Here is a 22,220-nt window from a genome sequence, read left to right as displayed (position 1 = left end):
TTTTTTCGTAAAATCATTCCAATCAAATATTTTATGTAATACAGAGGACATAAACCAAAAAATAGCAAATTTTGTAATAGATCCTTAATTGTAGGGATTTTTAAGGATTGTGGTGATACATTTTCCTATAAGATGATATTTGCTTTCTCAATGAGAGCAAAGTGTATTTTTAAAATAGACATAATTCACACATCTTACATTGGAATTTGATAATGAAATAATCAAATCGGTATTAAATCAAAATTTCGTCTAATAATTTTTGATAACGTAGATTTTTTGAATTGTAGAAGTGTGATCATAGATAAAACTAATACTATTCCCCATTGGCCGTCCTATTTCGTTAAATTTCGTATGTGTCTTTGACTGGTTGCAGCTGTAAATCGCTAAAATCTCCTATTATGTCCTATTGGCAGAAAGATTTTAATCGTCACTTATTATTAGAATGTGGTCTGATCGCGTGAATGAGCTTAATAAGCGCAGACCGGGATTGATCACAGTGACCAATGACCCCAATAGAATATTTGAAAATCTTAAAACTGCATTTTTAGTCGAAGATAATTGGGAAGACATTGCTTCTGTGTTTTCTCCAATTGTTTTACATTTAGTTTCTGAAATAGTTCGCGATGTTGTTTCAGATCCTTCACAAGATGATCTCGGCATTGTAGTTTTATTTTCAAATTTAATTAATACTTTTCCTTCAATTCAACCACTCATCATGTTTTTCATCCAGCATCGTCCAATAGCTGATTCTTCACACATTGCAGAACCAATTTTCTTAAGATCAGTATTTCGATTATTAAGTACTATCGGACCATCGTTTGAAATACGCCTTAGTCAACTTCTTGAATTATTAGAAGCTGATGAACCACAAGGCACACGTCTTTCAATCGAATCTGGATTTTATTTATCAAATATTGTTGGTATAATGAGAAACATGTCTGAAACCGAATTAAATCAAGTTTACCTCAACAAATATCCACTCGAAGCACAAATAGAACTCTACACACTCGAATCAAAATTTTCAAATTATAAAATACCGATTTCAAACTTCGGAGAAATGAAATACGAGACACCATACGCAATAACAGTCAATGGAGTTCCATTCTTACGCTCAATGGATGCAGAAGAGAACAATCAAGAGCATCCAATTTTACAAACACCTTACGCACGTTCTCTTGCACTTGCAATGCTTACCAACAAGCCAGTCATGGTCATCGGACCTGCCGGCAGTGGTAAATCAACAATCATACAACATTTGGCAAGATTGGCCGGTACTGAAATCACTTCACTTCACCTTGGCTCAGCTGTTGATGCAAAATCATTATTAGGTGGCTACATTTGCGGCGAAATCCCCGGCGAGTTCAGATGGCTTGACGGACCATTGACAGCAGCAATAAGGGAAAACAGAAGGTGGATTGTTTTGGAACAAATTGAAATGGCTTCTGCGGAGGTTTTGGCGGTTATCCAACCGTTATTAAGTGAACAGAAGTTGTTTATCCCAGGAAGAAGCGAAACACTCAAGATGGGCTACAACACAAGAATCTTCGCAACTTGTTTCAAACCAATTGAAAGTTCACTTTGGACAAAATTGAAAATTGACTATTTGTCAAAAAGTGACACTTGCAATGCCATTTTGTGTTCTAATCCAGAGCTTAAAGACGACAACAATGTTATCCTTAAGAGGAACATCGACATGATATACGATGCTTGGGCCAAATGCAAATTGACTTATCATGAATTATTCAGAGTTTTTCGTCGTTTGACTCCTCAAGATCTAAAAAGTGACACAATTTATGACAACAAAGCCAATGAGATGTTCCAAATCATCTTTGACACATTCACAAGCCATATCGCTGACCAAGACAAGCGCCTTGAAGTTGCGCAACTCATTGAAAGCGTTTGGGATATTCAAGGTTTGGCTGAATCATATTTAAGGTTAAACAAACCTCCACTTATCACTTCACCTTTCCAAATTGGCTCTGTTACATTACCATTCCTCGGTGATCCCACTCCATCACCATCATTTGCCTACACATTCACTGCTCTTCACAACATGGAATCAGTTGCAAGAGCATTGTCAATGAGAGAACCAGTTTTATTGGTCGGAGAAACAGGAACAGGTAAAACAACATTAGTCCAATTCATTGCATCATCAGTTGGCGCAAAGTTCACTGTTATAAACATGCACCATCAAAGTGATACATTGGATATAATTGGTGGTTTCAAACCAGTTGATTTGGATAAATTAATGTCACCTTTCTTCTCAAGATTCATGAAAGTTTTTTCAAAGACATTTGATGCAGCGAAGAACGCCCAATCTCTTAATCTCATTGACCAATGCAAACAGACAAAGCAATGGAAGAAATTCCTCAATTTGATATTGAAGTTCTGTGGAGCAGCACTTTCAAAAGAATCCGTTAAAAATAATGAAAAAAGATCATCGAAATGGACGAAAATAAGAGATGAAGCCAACGGATATCTTTCGAAATCCAAGTTCCTTGAACATGATTTCGCATTTGCTTTCGTTGAAGGACCATTAGCAACAGCATTCAGAACTGGACAATGGATTTTACTCGATGAAGTTAACTTGGCTCCTCCAGAGACATTGTTAGCTTTGGCTCCTTTAATGGATGGAACATTGACATTACCAAATGGTGAAATACTTCAGGCACATCCTAACTTCAGATTAATCTGCTGCATGAACCCTGCAACAGATGTTGGAAAAACAAATCTTCCTGAAACATTAATTCATAAATTTGTCACAATTTATTCTGATGAAACTTCATCTGAATCTGACATCAAACTGATCTTAGACACAAGAGGCGTAAATACAAGATATCACCACATTATTTACGACTTCTACACGAAAGCTCGCGAAATGTCTAATTATTGTTTGACAGATGGAAGTGGAAGAAGAATTATGTACACTTTAAGAGCATTAACAAGATCAATTTTATACATGAACAAAGCAGAGAAATACTTCGGATCACCAAGAGCTTGCTATGATGCTTTGTACTTATCATTTGTGTCTCCTTTGTCTCCAGATTCCGCTGAAAGATTAATCGGAGAATTACAAAAGAGAATTGACATAAAAAGTGACAATTTCAATGCAACCAAAGTAGTTGATCCAGATTTCATTGAAGTAGAAGGATTCTTGATCAAGAAAGGACCTCTTCCTATCAAAGAAAGACCAGATTTCATCCTTACAGACACAGCAAGACAACATTTAAGATCATTAGCACAAGCAGCTTTTCTTGGCTCTTCTCCAATTTTGTTGCAAGGCCCAACATCATCAGGAAAGACATCAATTGTTGAGTACCTCGCTGATATAACAGGCCATGAGTTCGTCAGAATAAATAACCACGAACACACTGATATCAGTGAATACATCGGTGCTTATGCAACAACAGAATCAGGAGCATTCGAATTCGTTGAAGGAGCTTTAGTAAGAGCAGTAAGATCTGGTGCTTGGGTTGTTTTGGATGAATTGAACTTGGCACCATCAGATGTTTTGGAAGCATTGAACAGATTATTGGACCAAAACAACGAATTGTACATTGCGGAGACACAAACAGTTGTAAGACCAGCAGATGGATTCCAATTATTCGCAACACAAAACCCTCCTGGAATTTACGGTGGAAGAAAACAATTATCAAGAGCGTTCAGAGGCCGTTTCATCGAATTACACGTAGATGAGATTGCTCCAAAGGAACTGAACACAATTCTTATTGAAAGATGCCATATGGCACCATCATTCGCCAAAGCAATGGTCGATACATTCTTAGAACTCAGACAAATCAGACAGTTCACACAAGTTTTCGCAGGAAAACAATCATTTTTGACTGTTAGAGATTTACTTAGATGGGCAAACAGAAATCCAAACACATGGGAAGAAGTTGCTGATGAAGGTTTCGCTCTCCTTGGAGAAAGATTGAGAACTCCTGAAGAAAGAAACATAATGAAAGACGTCATCACCAAAAACTGCAAAGGAGCGGCAGTGATGCATGACATACAAGTTCCAGATGTTAAATTAGATTTCGACATCGTTTGGACATCAGGAATGAGAAGATCCGTCGACTTGTTAATGAGATGCATCAGGAATAAAGAACCTGCTTTGCTTGTCGGTGAAACAGGTACAGGAAAAACAACAGCAGTTCAAGTAATTGCTGCTGCTTTAGGAAGAAGATTGAGAATTCTCAACTGCCATCAACATACAGAAGCATCCGATTTCTTGGGCGCAATGAGACCGGCGAGAATCCAAAAGACAGAAGAGAAACACAAATTGTTCGAATGGAAAGATGGTTCTTTAGTTGATGCAATGAGAAGTGGTGATGTTTATTTGTTGGATGAAATCTCTTTGGCACAAGATTCAGCTCTTGAAAGGTTGAATTCCGTCCTTGAACCATCGAGATCTCTTGCAATTGCTGAGAAACCAGAATACGAAATCATCAAAGCACACGAGAACTTCGCATTCATTGCAACAATGAATCCTGGTGGAGATTACGGTAAAAGAGAGTTATCTCCTGCTTTGAGAAACAGATTCACAGAAATCTGGGTTCCTTCAATTGACAGTGATTCCGATTTGCTCGAAATCCTTGCAGCAAATTCCTCAAACCCTGAAACGAAATCACATCGCGAAATGTTCTTGAAATTCGTGAGATATTACACAGGATTATCGAAATCATTGATGAATATCTCATTGAGAGACATTTTGCAATGGATCAGATTCGTTGACAGTCGCTGCAACAATGGATCATCATTTGCAGACGCTTATGTCCATGGCGCATTCATGGTTTTCATTGATTGCGTTTATAACACATATAGAAATGATTTCATCAAATTCCTTTCCGACCAATTAAATGAGAACAAATTAGTTTGTTCAGAGGAATTAGGAACATTTTCACATGAAGTTAAGATAGAAGGTGATGTAATGAACGTCGGAGCTTTCCAGTTGCAAATGCATCATTCACAAGAAGAAAACAAAGTCAATTTCGTTTTCTCAGCACCAACAACAAGCCAAAACTTGTTAAGAGTTGCAAGAGCTCTACAAATGCATCTCCCTGTTCTAATTGAAGGACCTCCTGGTGTAGGAAAAACATCATTGGTCGCTTCACTTGGCCAAGCACTCGGATTCAATGTCGTCAGAATCAATCTCAGCGAACACACAGAGATGTTGGATTTAGTCGGCAGCGAATTACCAGTAGAAAACGGTGTTTCAGGCCAATTCGAATGGAGAGATGGCGCTTTCCTGACAGCATTGAAGAATGGCGATTGGGTAATTTTGGATGAACTCAACTTGGCATCCCAATCTGTTTTGGAAGGCTTGAACTCTTGTTTGGATCACCGTGCAAGTTTGTTCGTTCCTGAGTTGGGAGAAGAGTTCAAATGCCATCCTAATTTCAGAATTTTCGGCTGCCAAAATCCTGCTGCAGGAGGTGGCGGAAGAAAATGCCTTCCAAGGTCATTTTTGAACAGATTCACAAGAGTTTACGTCGAAGAACTCACAGAAGAAGACTTCGACTACATCATTTCCAATTCATACGAAGAACTCAAGAACCAAACAACACTGAGATCGAAGATGATCAGTTTCATCAGACAACTGAACGAACTCAAATTGGAATTCGAGTTTAACTTACGTGATGTTTTCAGATGGTGCCAAATGATGTTTGCTGCAAGAATACAACCAGTCAAAGCACTCCAGCAGCTCTTCATTCAGCGCTTGAGAACAAAGAAACATCGCCAAATGGTTTTGGATATCGCGTACAAAGAATTTGGTGATTTTTCAACTTTACCAACTCCTCTTTTGATTTCTCCTTCAAACGTAAGAGTCGGAGACATCGTTATAGAGAGAAATGGCTCCTGCGCACCACAAAACATTGTCATCCATCCTGCAATGATAAGACCTCTCGAAACAATTTTCATGTGCGCAAAAATGAATTGGCCAGGATTAATCGTCGGCCAAACAGCGACAAGCAAATCATCATTAGTCAGAGTTGCCGCACACATCATTGGCAGGAAACTCATTGAATTCTCCATGAACTCATCAGTCGATACAACTGAATTACTCGGTGGTTTCGAACAAGTTGACAATCACAGGTGTTTCGAACAATTAAAGGATAAAATCAGATACAAGTCTCCATTTAATTCCGAAACATTGGCTCATTTCGAAACCATCAACGATCCAAGTAAGCTCCACGACTTCATTTTCGCTATGAATCTCGAGGAATTCAAAGAAGAAGCCCTTCAATTGATCATGAGAAATAACGATAAAGGCACTTTTGAATGGGTTGATGGATTACTTTTACAAGCGATGCGAAACGGATGGTGGATCATCATTGATAACGCAAACCTTTGTCCACCAGCTGTTTTAGACAGATTGAATCCATTGTGCGAACCAGGCGGCTTCATTTCCTTGAACGAACGTGGTTTAGTCAATGGAAACATCGAAGAAATCCATCCACACGAGAATTTCAGATTGTTTATGACTGTTGATCCTAAATTTGGAGATATTTCAAGAGCAATGAGAAACAGAGCCATCGAAATTTATTTGCCATCATACTACGAACGCCTTAATGATGACAAACTCCTTGAAGACGAATGCAAGGCATTGGCAGGAGAAAATGGATTGGAATTCATGCAAATGATGAAAGATGAATGCACAGATAATGATTTGAGAACATTAAGTGCTTGGAACATGATCTCTTTCAAGACATTCAAAGAACAAGCGAGTGTTGCACAATTGGGTGATGACGCTGCTCATTTCAACATCGCTCATTGTTCATTAACTGAACAACCTTTGAATGAAGACGAAAAATCAATGACAAGATCAAACTCTTCTTTCTCTAATTTCATTTCAAACTCTGAAGTCTTAAGTGTCTATCAATTCAAGCCTGTAACAAATACAATGATGGAAACAATCATTTACGATTCCGCCTATTTGAGCCAAGTTGATTGTGAGAACAACGCTGCAATCAAGTTCTTCGCAGGATCAACAAAAAGCGAAGATATCGATGCGAGATTGTATTTCGCCCAAATCAACAATTGGCGAAAAGTTGAAGAAGTTTTGAACGTTTTAAGAAACTACAAGATTGCGAAATTCGAAGAAGACTTGCCATTAGATAAAACATTGTGGCCAAATCCACAAGAAACACTTAAATTCAACGCTTTGTACTTGTTGATGAATCTTTGGCCTGACGCAACAGCATCATTACAAAACGAGTTTAATGATGTCAGTTCAATCCAGATGAGGAATGATTTGATCACAAACATACAGTACATTTACAATGAGTACAAATCAATTGTTGAAGAGCAGATAAGTGACGCAGAAGACAACATTACTCCTTATTATTTGTTGCCATTGAGAGTTATTGATTTCCACAACAAAGTTTCAGAAAATTCCATTCCTTTGATGAGATTTTTGATCCATTTGTTCAAGAAAGGAAATATCAGACCACCACATTTCGATATATTAAGTGATGTTTTGATTCCTAAATCAGCTAAGACAGCTAAGAAAGCGAGAAAAGAGATTGGAGAACCATTTACTTTCAAGACGAAACAAGCTTATAGTTTATGGGAAGAAATCAACAAATACTGGCAGAACTTGTACCAACAAAGTGACAGTGGTTTCTACAAACAATCAAATAACATCATTCAATTGCTTTCTCAGTTGATTCAATCTCAAGTTCAATGTGACAGTTTGCAAACCATTTTACAAAACCTCCAAAAGTGCAGTTTGCCAAAAGAAGTTGTCCTTACATTTATGGATGAGATAGAAGAGATGAATGAGAAGAGGATGCAGCCAACAACTGTCCAGTTATCAACACCATTCCCATCGGAACATCTCCAAGAAATTTCATTGCATTCAGTTGTTTTGTATGTAATTGATTGTTTGCTCAGTGGAAATCAAATCAAACTTCCTAAGACATACTCAGTCATGTTAGACTTAGTCGCTATAATTGATTCATACAACAAGACTAAGTCATTCACTGATCTCGTTTTCGCTCTTTATGAGTTGATTTTCCACATGGAAAACAACGTTTTAAGTGGTCCAGGATTACCAGCAGTTTCCACTGTTTTAGGAACACATCCCAACTTGTTAGAAGCAGCACATAACAAAGAACTCACAACATCTCTTTATAACTTGTTGAAGAAGATACCAGCTCTTCAAGAACAAGATGTAATCAACAGATTCACGAGTTTGTGCAACAAAGAAGCAGAAAAATTGTGTATTTCAAAGGTTGATGCAAAGAATTTCGACCAAACATTCTTGGAATATGCAATCAACAAGTGGAACTTGATTTCTCCTTTGAGCGAAGTCGATGACTCTTATTATCACATGGTTGTTGCAGAGTTAACAACAAATCTTCAACAGTCTCTTCAAAGCGAAATGGATGTTACAAACGAAATCATGAAATCAAGAATAGGAAATGATCATTCTGTAACATCTCAAGCTTACGAAGTAGAAATGAAAGAGCTCAAGGATATCAACTTCAAATCCCTCCAAAAGTCAAAATACAGAGGGCAAACAGATGAATTTCCAAAGGTGAAATCAATCATCGAAAGAATTGGCGGAGTTGTAAAAGTTGGAGCTTCTAAAGACATCGCGAAGTCCATTGATGAATCAGCTACTTCCATTCTCAGACAGTTCCCATTGTACAGAGATATAACTGTTCCTATTGTTACTTCTTTGAGAGAAGTATCATCTGGATTGCAGTTAACTCATCCAAACGATATGATTAATTTGCCATTCCCATTCACAGCGAAAGATTTGTTGAACAAATTGTTCGAAAGCACTGATTCATTGAACACTGCATTCACATTCTCTATTATTGGACATACACAAGAAGTTGTTCATAAAGATATAGAGATGCATTTCCCTGAGTTAGCTCCTGATTATTCAACAATTTCCGAAGAAGAAAAGAGAGAAAAACAAATCGAAGAATTGTTCTCCAAAGAAAAGAAAGATGTTTTGAATGTTTTGACAAAGAATTTCGTGGATTCAATGCTCAGACCAACAGAACTCCAAACAGGCAAGCTCCTCAACATGTTCTACAAGCAAGTCAAACAATTGCAACCACAAGAGATGTCCATGGAATCAGATTTGTTGTATCTTCCTTTAGTTTTGTTCAGAATGTCAGATAAAAAGACTAAAAACGAAAGGAATATCAACATCTACCAAAAATCAAGTGCATCAGATCTCGAAGAACTCGCAAAGGTTGTCTACAAAGTTGTTGAATTAGTAACAGAAGTGTGGAAGAGATATCCAGGACACGAACAACTCAGAATCATTATTAAATCTGCAAACGCTTTATTGAACATGCCAACAGATTTACCTTTGATCGAATTCCTGAATTCATTGGAGATTTTGATGAACGAAATAAGGAACTGGCAACACAAGGAAAGAGACTTCGGACCAGTCTTAGCACCATTGGTCACATTAGCCAACAAATGGCTCCAGATGAGATTGGAATCATGGAAGATGTTGTTCGAAAACAGAAGAAGAATTTTGCAACAAAATGTCGGTAGATCATTCTACACTATTTTGGAGCAATTCAAGAGAACTGATGATGAAAACATCGGCGACTTCTTCGCATTGGTCTGTGATTTCATCGATACAAGCAGTGTTGGTGTCTTAAAGACCAATTTGGATCTTCTCGAAGCTTTCGCAATTTATTCGCAAAGATATGAAAATTCCGATTATATCTTCAGAATTTTAATCAACTTAGTTGTTAAGTTTAGATCATATCTTCCATTCATCGAGAAGTACATTGCCACAGAACTCATTCCTCTCGAGAAGAAGATGAAGGAGTACATGAGTCTTCAGAAGTGGGACACTGATTCAGACAAGAAACACATGTTGAAGATTGACACAGTTAAACGTCAATTGAACAAATACTGTCAAGAACACATGGAAATCATCAAACCTATCTTCAGATTGATGATTGACCAGTTGACAGACACAATGATCAGAACACCAGGAGTTCCTTATTCAAAGGGAACAGAAATTGACGAAATCACTGATAAATTATTTAACAACGAAGAAAAAATCAGAATCAGAATTTACAATGCAAGAATTTATGCCAATCAACAATTGGATATCCAAGCAGACAACAACCAGGATAGATTGGATAACTCATCACCTTTGCATTTGTTCATGAATGAGACATTGTTTGGAACACAATTCAACGAAGTCAATGAATTGTTCGGAACAAGTTTGAGCTTATTGACAAAAGTCAGAAAACTCAGTCCAGAATGTCATTTGGACATAAGACCAGAAGAAAGCGAGTACTACAAAGGATTCTGTGAAAACTTGGTCATAATGCTCATCAAAGAAAGAAAAGAATTGCATGTAAAACCACAGTTTTACGTCGATGGACCATTATTTGTTTTCAACCAAGTTGTAACAATTCTTAAGTCTTTCTCTGGATTGGACAACAATTCCTTTGTTTCCGAAAAAGTTGCTCAATTGGAATCATACGGAAAATTAACTCCATTGCCAATCATCGATGTTGTCAAAGTTTTAGGACAAATCAAAGAAAAACTTGAAAACAATTACGTCCATCTCTCAATTCTCCAGTTCATTGACAGATCAATTCCTTTGTTACAGTCCTATGATGGATTCAAGCAGCCACAGCAGCAATTTGCTGATAAAGAAATACTTGTTACACACTTAGGACACTGCAGATTCGTTGTTGCAATAATGAAACAAATTTTGATCGCAATGTTAGATGGATACGGCGAATCAGATGAAAACAACAAAGACGACGAACCACAACAAGAAGAAGGCCAAGATGGAGTTGGTTTAGGCGAAGGCGTTGGCGAACAAGACATCACAAACGAAATTGAAGACGAAGATCAGTTACTCGGTGACAATGTCAACACAAATAATGATAAACAGGATGAAGACGAAGTAGACAGAGAAGGAGGTTTCGAAGTGGAACCAGACATGCCTGAAGACGCTCCTGATGTTTCCGCCCATGAAGAAGAGGAACAAATGGATGACGAAATGGGAGAAACAAAGGACGGAGAGAATGTCAATGAAAGAAATGCAACAGATGATAAAAACATGGCAGATAAAGAAGCTGATCTCGAAAAGGAAACAACAAAGGAAAATACAATGCAAGACCAAGAAACTCCTGAAGAGGATCCAAATGAAATCAGCGATAAATCCGAAGATGAAGACAAAAACAATTCAAGTGGCGAAATTTCAATAAGTGAACAAGAAGACGAATTCGAATCAGATGCAGCTCAATGGGATGAAGAGCCAGAGAAGATAGAAATACCAAGCGACGACGACAGAATGTTGGAAGGAAATCCAGAAGGAGAGGAAGAAGAAACCAATGAGAAAATCGTCGAAGAAAGACCTCCCGACATCGAAGAAGAACCAGATTTGTTCGAAGGAAAGACAGCACAAGACAAAGCAAATGCTGAAGAAGAAGACAACAATGAACAAGAAGATATCGAAGGCGGCGGAAAAGGAGAATCCAAAGGAGCAGGAGATGACGGAGAAGGAGGAGAAGACAAAGCAAACGAAGAGGAAGAAGAAACGAAAGACGAAGAGAAAATACAAGAAAAGGAAATGGAAGATATCGAGAAACAGCTTGAAATTGTACAGAAGAAGATCTTAGAAGGCGAAGTCAAAGAAGGAGACGAAGGAGGACAAAGAGATGAAGATGGAACAGAAGGAGTAATTTTGCCTGCAGAAGAAGCTAAAGAAATTCCAGATAGGCCTGAAGAAGAAGATAAACAAGAAACAGAAGAAAACAAAGCAGCAGCTCCTGGTGATCAAGAAGGAGAATTCATTGAACCAACAGGAGAAATCAATGAAGAAGACAACGGAGAAAGAACATCAATGAATTTCAAAGTTGTCGAAGGAGAAACTTCCAAAGTTTCAACAGAAAAAATCACTGCAATCGATAGAACAATAACTGAAGAATCAAGAGCGAAATGGATCAGCGAAATCAATGATACACACGACTCTGCAGCCGAACTCTGCGAGCAACTTCGATTAGTACTTGAAGCAACAGTTGCAGCGAAGATGAAAGGAGATTTCAGAACAGGAAAGAGACTCAACATGAGAAAGATCATTCCTTTCATCGCTTCCGAGTTCAGAAGAGACAAAATTTGGATGAGAAGAGTCCAGCCTGACCAGAGAAACTACCAAGTTATGCTCGCAATTGATAACTCTGCTTCAATGGCTGGAGTTTCCGGACAATTGGCCATCAAGTCTGTCTGTTTGATCACACAGGCATTGACGTTGCTCGGAATCGGAGATCTTTGCGTCACAAGATTCGGAGAAGATGCAAGGATTGTTCACAAACTCGGAACACAATGGAGTGAAGAAAGTGGTGCGGCTTTGATTAACGCATTCACTTTCGACGAACAATCTACAGCTATTGATGTTTTACTTGAGAAATCAATCCAGTATTTCGAAGGAGAAAACAAAGGAAATGCAATGCAGCTGTGCTTCATCATTTCTGATGGTGTTTTCTCAAACAAAGACAAAGTAAGAGAATTGATTATTCAAGCACAGCTTAGAAAGCTTCTTATTGTCTTTGTTATCATTGATAGCCAGACTAAAGAGAGAAACAGCATCTTGTTGATGAAGGAATTCGTAAACATCAATAACAAGATGACAGTCAAGTCTTATCTGGACACATTCCCATTCCCATTCTACGTTTTGATTAAAGATCCTGCTTCACTACCTGAGAGATTGTCTGATGCACTTAGACAATGGTTTGACCTTGCAAATGCATCACAATAATTTATATATAGATTTTTTATAGAATTTTATTTATATTAGAACTTTATTTATAAAAAAAAGATATTTATTTGAAATTATGTTTTTTAATTGAACTTGGAGATAGATTTATTTAGACGCATCTTTGAAAATAAAAGGATATCGAAAGTATCAAGGATTATCATTGAATCTATTTGGAGAATTTATGTTATCTGTTTCGTATTGCAACTTTGGATCAAAACATAGCTGATACACCGATGTAAATCCCGAATAAATGATGGGAATTATAGAGTAAATAACAGTTATTGACTTTACATTTATATAATTATTAAACATTTGGCTAAGTTTTCAGGTAAACTTTCGTAGATATATATCCCACTAAATTTCTTTCAATTGTGCCTTGTCAGCGAGGAAAACTAAGGATTTGAAAAGTCCCTTGTAATGATCAAGAATTCATCATCATATTTAAAATGGCCTAAGCCTGGGTTGGATCATTTGTGTGGTTTCTTTCCTCGCCTTTTACTAGGAAGGACCGCGGGTCAACCAATTAAGGGTCTGTGCCGCAATTTTTTTCCGCTGGTTCAAATCCCGACAATAGCTTTTTTTCTCTTATTTGTTTCAATCGGATCACAATTCAATCAAAAACATTTTCATGAATTAAATTAAAAATATCTTAAAATGTAATGCAACTATGATATTAATTTACTAAAAAAATTTGAAATTATTAAAAGATTTTGATAAAAATTTAGTTAACCCAAGCAGGATCTACTAGGGATGGGTCTACAATGTAAGGATTTACATTGCCTTGGTATTGATTTACCAAGTTGTTACGATTAATTTCGTGTTCTGATGGAGGATATGTTTTTGCCCAATTTATGAAGGTCTGGAGGTCACCAACTTGTTCCATCTTTACATCTTTATCATCATACATTGTGAACCAGTAGAGGACAGCTCTTGCAACTTCACCTCTGTCAGAAACTCTTGGCATCCAATGATTTGACTTCGATAGACATGAGTAATCATCTGGGTTATATGGCTTATTTGTAGTGCAATCGTTGTTTATGCACCAACAAGCAACTTGATCATATGAGAAATTTCCAAATTTGTAATTGCCGCGCTTATTGTTTAATTTGCATGGTGCTGATATCAAATGGTGCAAATCTGAAACCATTGGAAGTCTTTTGCTGAAAAATGATTCTGGAACAATATGTTCTGCATTTACTGATGTGGTAGAAGGTATCTTAGTACCACCGCATTCCCATTTTATTGAGTTGCCACCATATATTAAGTGAAGTTCTCCATTTTGGCAATCAATATTGTTGTACATGTAGCGTTTTGCATCGTCGTATTGATATATATTGTGATTTAAGTACTTCTTCTTTAGTTCAGCACGGAAAGCTGCATCACAAGAAATCAATTTTGCAAAAATCGGAAGCATTTTTCAAAAAATGAATTCAATTCATATTTATTGAACTGTCAACATACTGAATCAATATCTATATTTGACTTAAAAAAAATCTCGAAAAATAGAAATGCAAAAAAGTGACAATATGTCATCAGAGCAAAATTACACTTTAAAAGACTCCACAAGAATTAAGCTAATGGAAGCATTTGCTCAATTGGATGGAGGTCTAGCACAATTGGAACGCAGAATAGACTACTTAGAAAAAACAATTGCGAATGTCGACCAACGTACAACTGCTTTACAGATTAAAATCCAAGAAAGAGCCTTAACAGGATCTATCGGAGCCAAACAATAACTTCATGGCTCAAAACTATCACTTTTTTCTTATATTTGCAAAAAATATTTGTTGGAATTCATCAAATTGTTAAATGCAGACATTTATTGTTTATACTTACATTCCTTTCTTTATTACTAAACGTTTGTTTATTTTTATAAAATATTATATTATTTTTTCTTTTCTATGACTTTTGAAATTCATTAATTTCTTAAATAGCTTGAAATAGACTAAAATACAGTATATCTTTATTAATTCAAACAAAAAATAAAAAATTATTTATGAATTGAGGATAATGCTTGCCTAACTCTCTGAGATAACAAAGGAATCGATGATTTTGCACCTCTTGCTACAGATTCTCTATAATCATATTTTGATAGCAAATCAATTTGTTGTTTTTTACAATTTTTGAGTTTTACTTTGATTTCATTAATACGAGAAGCATATTCTTCAAGTTTTGGCTGCTTCTGAGTTATAGTTCTGTAATCTTCTTCGGGAATCAAAGGATCTCTTGAATTTACAACTCCAGAATAATAAGAAACCCTTGGAAAGTTCTCTGACTTAAGGGCTTCAAGAGAAAGCACTTCATTGTCAGAAATAATCTTGTCTACATCAAGAATATTTTCACCAGAAGTGAATTTGCGGAGATTTGATGCCAAATTAAATGAATTTGTCTGCAACTCAGAAAATGAACTGTTTCTGATGTCAGTGGCCGATTTCTTTAAGAAATCAGAAAATTCTTCCAAAGCTTTTGTTCTATTAACAATTTCATTGGCAAAGTTTGCATCAAACTGAGAGTTTTGCTTTGATCTACCTTGACTTAATGAGCTTTTCAGTTCAGAAATCTTCGAATTTGCTTCTTTTGCAAAATTAGAGAGATTTGACTCATATTGATCAATATCTTTCTGCTTGATGATGTTTTTGCTCTGAGAGTCCATTAAATTATTGATTTCTTCTTGGATTTTTTGGAATTTTTCTTCATAATTATTCAAAACACTTGAATTCGATTGATTTTCGATCAAATTCTTAATATCAATAACTCTGTTCTCCATTTCTTGATTAAGATCAGTGAATTTCTGCTGCATTAAGCTAGGAATTCCGTTTATTTCAGCATTTACTGAGTCAATTAGTGAGTCTGTCTTAATTTCAAGGTTTTTATTCATTTCATAAAACTCATTCACTTTTTCACTGACAGATTTTTGATTTTCGTTAATTTGGTTTGAAATTACGTTGAATTTTTGAATTTGCGACGCCATCGAAGAATAAACCAACTACAAATTATCCGGATTATTCATTAACTCGTTAGTTCTCGAATTTACTTTGTTATATAACATGAATAAATTATTATAAACAGGATCGTTCTTTTTGGAAGCATTATAGTGTTTAAATGACTTAATAGTTGATAACTGATCTTCATATTTTTCTTTTATTATTTTATATTTTTTAGATAAATTATTTTGGTCTTCTTCAAGCATTTTCAAGCGAGTTGAAACATGTGATGCGAACTTTTCCATGTTTTTCATTCCATCCAATCCAATAATAACCTTTTGCAAATTTTCTGAAGATAAAACATTATTTTGGTTGTTTTCGTCAACAACAGCTCTTTGATTAATCAAATTATCAATTTCTTCATTCATTTTCTGCAAATTTTCTTTATGAGAATTTGAATAATTTAAAAATTCGTTTTCAGACATCAAAGACATGGATTTATTGTGTTTCATGAAGTCTTCTATTACTTGGTTAGCATCTGATAGCAACGACCTGGCTTCTGAATCAATTAAACTAAAAAATCTCGATTGATTAATTGATTTTTCTCTAAACTTGTCTGAAAGCTGTTTATTTCTGCTTTCAAGATCCTGCATGATGTTGGGGACATCGTTCATATATGATCTAATCATTTCATTCATTGAATCTCTTGTGAAAAGTAAATCTTGAAATTCTTTTTGAATTTGATTGATATCTGATATAAAAACTTTTAGCTGCTCTATTTTATTCGATATATTATTGATAACATCTAACTGCTTATCATGTTGAGCATTAAATTGAAGAATAAAATCGTTATTTGCTTGATTATTTGATAACTGAAATGTTTGAGCGTATTTGAGGTATTTCTTTATTGGTATTTGATTGATGCTAGTGAAATTCTTTTTTATCGCATTAAATTCTTCATTTGTCGTATAATTGAGTTCTTTTTTGTTAAATTGCTTCATTTCATCGGAAATTGCTTGATATATTTCAGTTTTCTGACGCAGATACTCTAAATTATTTGAAAATGTTGCTTTTGCTTGTAAATAATTTTCAATCTTCGAATGATTGATAGATTTTGATGAGTTTAATGCAGTTATCAAGATCGATTTAAGGTATTGTATCTTTGTTAGTTCGTTTTGTAGTTTTTCTACATTATTTTGTATATTAATTTTTGAACTTGATTCATTTTGGATATTATGAATGTGTAATAGTATCTCATCTAAATTCTTATCAATTTCTACCAGATTTATCTGTCTTTCATTGACATCCTTAAAGATAGGATCTGTTTTACTAGTTAATTCAGAAATATCAAACTGTAGCTTACTAATAACTTGTAAAAGAAGCTGATCATCAGATCCCCTCGGTGACTTTGCTGATGAACTCTTCTTCATTTTGATGACGCGTTTTTTATTTTCGCCCTAAACAAGTTGGGAAATTTACATGACATATACAGGAATTTTGTCACGTAAATTTTTCAATTTCCATAAAATCGACATTTTATATGTTTACAAAAAATGAGCATTTCTAACAAGAATATATATAATTATTTAAAGAAAAGGACTCTTTTTTTTAATTTCTTATCAATTAAAATTGAATCGATGTTCAATGATTTCTATACTTAGACCGTGCAGGTACACAATTATATTCCAAGATTTTTTCCAAACAATAAAATAATTCACTCATAAGCTTGAAATATATGAATATCATTTTTTTACGCTTTTCAAAATAATTATCATTTGGTTTAAGGGTGCACCCGTATGTACGTTTATTTGAGAGGAGGAGGATTACCCTCTCAATTTTGAGGGATTCGTTAGTTTATTTTCTCGATGAATATGCAATAAAATTTGATTTTTACCTTATCAATATACTTCATATAATATACACATGTTTATGTAAAAATTTTTTCCAAAATCCTCAGGAATTAAGGGATTTTTGAATTTTAAGAATTTTTTTCGAATTTTTTCGAAAAAAAATATTTTCAGAACAGCCTTAACGGCTAAGATTTAGGAACAATGTTAAGTATCAAAAAGAAAGGAGGTCTGATATAGACAACATATATCGTTGAAGGTTGAAAAAATCTCTAATATTTGAGCCCAAAATTTCAAATTTTAATTTTTTGAAAAAAGAGGCCACCCGTATGTACGTTTATTTGAGAGGAGGAGGATTATATTTTTGAAAGGGTGAAACATTATGAATATGTTAATTATATAATAATATGTATTATTATAAAAAAGAAAAAATAAAGCACGTTAAAATTTTTCTTTCTTGATTTTTTACAAAATCTACTTAGAATTATGCAAAATATGACTAAATAAAAAAAAAAAAAAAAAAAAAAAGAAAAAAAGGTAGTGGGGCTTCCAGGCGCGTTGCGCCCTCTAGCCCTGAAGATGTTTAGTATAAATGAAGTTTATATTCGGAGGGCTTCCAGGCGCGTTGCGCCCTCTAGCCCTGAAGATGTTTAGTATAAATGAAGTTTATATTCGGAAATTGTTAGTCTTCTGGGTCGAAAACATTATATAATGTTTCACTTTTCACAAATTATATATGTTTTCATGCTTTGTCACTTTTCTGTCACTTTTCGGGTAAAAACATTTTTATTATTATATATAAATGAATTTTACAAAACCACCGTTACCGTTCTTTGGAAATAAGAGTAGATGTAAAGATATTATATTGAGACAACTTAAGAAACTACCGAATGGTCTAACATTTGTAGATTTGTTCGGTGGAAGTTTCTATATATCCCATTTATGTCATACAATATTCCCAGACTCAAAGATTATATGCAATGACTTCGACAACTATATGGACCGTCTCAAACATATTCCAGACACAAACAATATATTGAAAGAGTTAAAAGAAAAGATACCTATAGGTAAGATGGAACGTATACCATTAGATAAGAAAAATATTGTGAGAGAGGTTTTGAAAAAAGCAGAATATATAGACTGGGATAGTATATCTGCTAGACTATTATATAGTGGTGCTATAAGAGTTCATGACATTGAAACACTTATGTCAAAAGTTTTATATCTTAACTATACAAATGTTTTCAAAGAGGACATAGAAAAATATATTGAGGGTATAGAGTTTGTGAGATGTCATTGGACAGAGTTGTATGAAAAATATAAAGACAAGGAAAATGTTTTCTTTATAGTGGACCCGCCGTTCTATAACACATGGGATTTTCAATACCAAGTAGACTGGACTTTGCGAGACTCTTTAGAAACTTTAGACGTTATACATAACCATCCATGCTTTTACTTTACATCCGATAAAAGTGGTTTGGAAACCGTTATGAGATGGTTAGAGGACATACATGACTATGAGTTTATATATGACAAGATAGAATATGAGAGAGGTCCTATAAACCGGAGAAAGTGTCACAATAAAGAAATTTTATTAGTAAGTAAATGTGGTTTGAAATAGGACTACTTGTTTTAGGTTTTTTCCATTGTGTCATTTATTTATTTGACGTGGCAGAAAAGTACAGAGAATATGAAGATGAACCAATGCCTGCAAATGTTCAGCATATGTACTCGTAAGAGATATTTTTATCTAATATTAAATGGACGCACAGAACTTAGCGAATGCACAGCAACCTGGACAACCAAACCCAGAGAATATTCCAAATGAAGTTAGAATACAAACTGCAATGGCAAACTATGGTCAAGTGCCAACAGATGTACAAATGCAAACTGCCATGTCAAATGACGCTGCGTTAGGTTTGCCACCATGGTATGCAAATATGAGATGGAAAGAGTTTTATACAAACCCTGAAGTGGGATATAAACAACTTTATGCAGATGACGCGAACACAGGAGTTGACCCAGAATATGTTTTCTACCAGAGGAGAAACAGAATGTATGAGCTCCAGTTAAAGAATGCTATGGAACTCAACAGGAAACGTAAGAGACTAGGTGGACATTAGATTTTTACACGTAGTAAATGGGTTTCTTTGGAAGAATAGGAAACTTCTTCAGAAGAGTTGGAAGAGGTATATGGAATGGAATAAAAACCGTAGGAAGAGGAATTTGGAACGGAGTCAAAAATATTGGTAAAAGAGTAGGTCAGTTTGTTGGTATTATACCTAAAGACCCTGAACCAGAAGAACAAGCTCCTGTAATACAACAGCCTGAACCTGCACCACAGTCAAGTTGGCAACCAAATCCAACACCTCAACCGTATTAAAAAATTATATTTTTACCGTTCGATAGTAGTTGTATATGAAACTAAGTTCTAAGTAAAACGCATGGTATAATGGAATTATTCTTTTTCTTCCATCTGTAGTAAACCATACTTGAAAGTCTGAAATACTTCCACTCGGCGGTTCATATAACTTTGTAGGTTTTTCGTAAAAGTCATTTGCCAAGCATAAGAAAGAGTTTTGCGCACCAGAAAATGAAGCATGAACAATAATAGCATCTTGGTCGAAAATATTTTCATATGTTCCATTAGGGTTTTCGACTTCATAATAGTCCGGGTGTACTGGATATGCTGCAGGCTGATTTAACATCCTCATAAATCTATACCATGCCAAGTTGTTATATTTTGTAGAAATATAAACGTTTTCTCCAAGGTCTTCTATTTTATTGATTTTAACAGTTGCATTTTTCCTGTCATAAATAATATCGAGATGGTATTCTCCTTCGTCAATGTTATACTGGTTTGCATATTCAATATAGATATCGTTTATTTTTTCTTGAAAAGCTTGAAGAGTTGTTTCTAAGTTTACAAGCAAACTAACTTGTAAAAGTTTTCCCTGTTCAAATTTCTCATACATACGTTTTTCTTTGTTATAGTATCGAACTTCAAAACCGACCGTAAATGGGAAACCATGTATGGCTTCTGAAATGAACTTCATTCTACGAAAGCCAATAGCTTTTGTGACGGATGGGTCTCTTAACCATCTTAATGGGTAGTCAAAACGATAGCCTTCATGCTTTACGGTATCTGTCTCAAACTTTTGACCGACATTAGTAAAAAGTTCATCTAATGGTTTAGTTGTAGCAACTCTAGAATTTTCTTTTTCTATTGGAAGCATATTTTATCTATAATAAAAATGTCAAATGAAACAGCGTCTATGAGAGAAATACAACACAACCGACAACTCATTATGCAAGCTCTAAATAAGAACACAACAAACTTTTCAAACTATTCTAAGATATCTGAGTCATTGAAAGAAGGAAACTTAAAACTGACATTAAACCCAATGACAGATGAGTTTCTATTTCAAGACAAGAAGAACAATACTGTCTGTATAAATCCAACAAAAGGAACTTTAAACGAGAAACCTATAAATGAACTTCTTTTGAAAGCAGATGTTGACAACAAAGCTGACAAAGAATATGTAGACGATGCAATAGCAAAAGAAGAAGAAAGAGCTAACAATGCTTATGCAACAAAAGAACATACTCATCCTGAACTAGCAGACAAAACATATGTTGACAATAAAATGTCAAGTGAAGTGACAAGAGCTGAAAACGAATATTCTAAAAAGACTCATATACATACCATTGCAAATATTACAAACTTACAAGAAACCTTAAACAGGAAAAGTGCCGTTGGACATACACATTCTATATCTGAAATAACAGACTTAAACGTTAGCCTTGAAAAGAAAGCGGATAAGGACTGTGTGGCTAGTAAGTTAGAGAAGAAAGCGGATAAGGAATATGTGGATGAAAAAGATAATGAAATTAAAGAAAGGGTTGAATGGTATCATGAATGGACATCGAAGATTTTTAAAACTAAAGCTGATACAGGATGGGTTTCAGGATGTTTAGACCTTAAAGCGGATAAAACTTATGTTAACGATGAGTTAGAGAAGAAAGCAAATAAGACTCATACACATACAAGTTTTACAACTTTTACAGCAGATGATATTACACTAAACACAACCTTGCCAAGTAAAGGTCCAACAATACCACCGGCAACAAGTCTTGTAGATACTTTGATATCTAATGACAATAGTATTATGCATCTAAGACAGGAACTCAATGTGCTTAAACAAATTTTGCCGAATCTTATTTACCCGGTTGGCTCATTATATGTTTCAATGAACTCTACCAGACCAGAAGTAGTACTTGGTTTTGGAACTTGGACTCAAATAGTCGACAGGTTTTTGTATTGTGCAAACTCTTCAAAGGAAACAGGTGGAAGTAAAACGATTTCAGGTGAAAATTTACCTGCACACAGTCACTACATAGATTTAAGTACATCTCAAGCAGGTTGGCATAAGCATAGATATTGGGATTGGTCAGCAATGACAAAAGGTAAAGGATATGATGTTAAAGACAACGTTAAGTTTGCTATAAATTGTTACTGGAGTAACACTGAGGGAGGAGGAAACCATACACATCACGTTTCAGGATATACACAAACAACGGGACAAAGTAAAGAATACATGCCACCTTACATGACAGTTTACGCATGGTATAGAATTGCTTAGTCGTCATTTTCAACTTCTTTAGCATATTCGTCAGGAGTTGTCT

General features: G+C 35.2%; 8 protein-coding genes across 8 annotated transcripts, besides 1 other annotated feature; 4 read left to right on the top strand and 4 right to left on the bottom strand.

The window, feature by feature from the left end:
• Positions 1 to 442: 442 nt before the first annotated feature.
• TVAGG3_0076180 (midasin-related family) lies at positions 443 to 12,763 on the top strand (the record flags this gene model as incomplete). The annotated part of the gene is made up of 1 exon (XM_001308376.1): positions 443 to 12,763. One exon carries the CDS (start codon positions 443 to 445, stop codon positions 12,761 to 12,763), a length of 12,321 nt encoding a protein of 4,106 aa, XP_001308377.1.
• A 713-nt stretch (positions 12,764 to 13,476) lies between these two features.
• On the bottom strand, positions 13,477 to 14,190 carry TVAGG3_0076170 (endonuclease I family; the record flags this gene model as incomplete). The annotated part of the gene is made up of 1 exon (XM_001308377.1): positions 13,485 to 14,177. The coding sequence occupies one exon, from the start codon at positions 14,175 to 14,177 to the stop codon at positions 13,485 to 13,487; it is 693 nt and encodes a 230-aa protein (XP_001308378.1).
• A 110-nt stretch (positions 14,191 to 14,300) lies between these two features.
• On the top strand, positions 14,301 to 14,629 carry TVAGG3_0076160 (uncharacterized protein; the record flags this gene model as incomplete). Its single annotated transcript, XM_001308378.1, has 1 exon — positions 14,341 to 14,499. One exon carries the CDS (start codon positions 14,341 to 14,343, stop codon positions 14,497 to 14,499), a length of 159 nt encoding a protein of 52 aa, XP_001308379.1.
• Positions 14,630 to 14,753: 124 nt separating this feature from the next.
• TVAGG3_0076150 (uncharacterized protein) lies at positions 14,754 to 15,734 on the bottom strand (the record flags this gene model as incomplete). The annotated part of the gene is made up of 1 exon (XM_001308379.1): positions 14,754 to 15,734. One exon carries the CDS (start codon positions 15,732 to 15,734, stop codon positions 14,754 to 14,756), a length of 981 nt encoding a protein of 326 aa, XP_001308380.1.
• Positions 15,735 to 15,749: 15 nt separating this feature from the next.
• On the bottom strand, positions 15,750 to 17,117 carry TVAGG3_0076140 (uncharacterized protein; the record flags this gene model as incomplete). The annotated part of the gene is made up of 1 exon (XM_001308380.1): positions 15,750 to 17,117. The coding sequence occupies one exon, from the start codon at positions 17,115 to 17,117 to the stop codon at positions 15,750 to 15,752; it is 1,368 nt and encodes a 455-aa protein (XP_001308381.1).
• A 2,177-nt stretch (positions 17,118 to 19,294) lies between these two features.
• Positions 19,295 to 19,657, top strand: TVAGG3_0076130 (uncharacterized protein; the record flags this gene model as incomplete). The annotated part of the gene is made up of 1 exon (XM_001308381.1): positions 19,295 to 19,657. The coding sequence occupies one exon, from the start codon at positions 19,295 to 19,297 to the stop codon at positions 19,655 to 19,657; it is 363 nt and encodes a 120-aa protein (XP_001308382.1).
• A 17-nt stretch (positions 19,658 to 19,674) lies between these two features.
• Positions 19,675 to 19,917, top strand: TVAGG3_0076120 (serine threonine-protein phosphatase family; the record flags this gene model as incomplete). Its single annotated transcript, XM_001308382.1, has 1 exon — positions 19,675 to 19,917. One exon carries the CDS (start codon positions 19,675 to 19,677, stop codon positions 19,915 to 19,917), a length of 243 nt encoding a protein of 80 aa, XP_001308383.1.
• Positions 19,918 to 19,921: 4 nt separating this feature from the next.
• Positions 19,922 to 20,770, bottom strand: TVAGG3_0076110 (uncharacterized protein; the record flags this gene model as incomplete). Its single annotated transcript, XM_001308383.1, has 1 exon — positions 19,922 to 20,770. The coding sequence occupies one exon, from the start codon at positions 20,768 to 20,770 to the stop codon at positions 19,922 to 19,924; it is 849 nt and encodes a 282-aa protein (XP_001308384.1).
• A 714-nt stretch (positions 20,771 to 21,484) lies between these two features.
• Positions 21,485 to 22,220: part of a mobile genetic element that runs on past the window's edge.

The sequence above is a fragment of the Trichomonas vaginalis genome, chromosome IV, assembly GCF_026262505.1.
Source record: "Trichomonas vaginalis G3 chromosome IV, whole genome shotgun sequence".
In the NCBI taxonomy this organism is placed as follows: Eukaryota; Parabasalia; order Trichomonadida; family Trichomonadidae; genus Trichomonas; species Trichomonas vaginalis.
The sequence above is the reverse complement of the archived record's forward strand: the minus strand, read 5'-3'. Positions and strand labels throughout refer to the sequence as shown.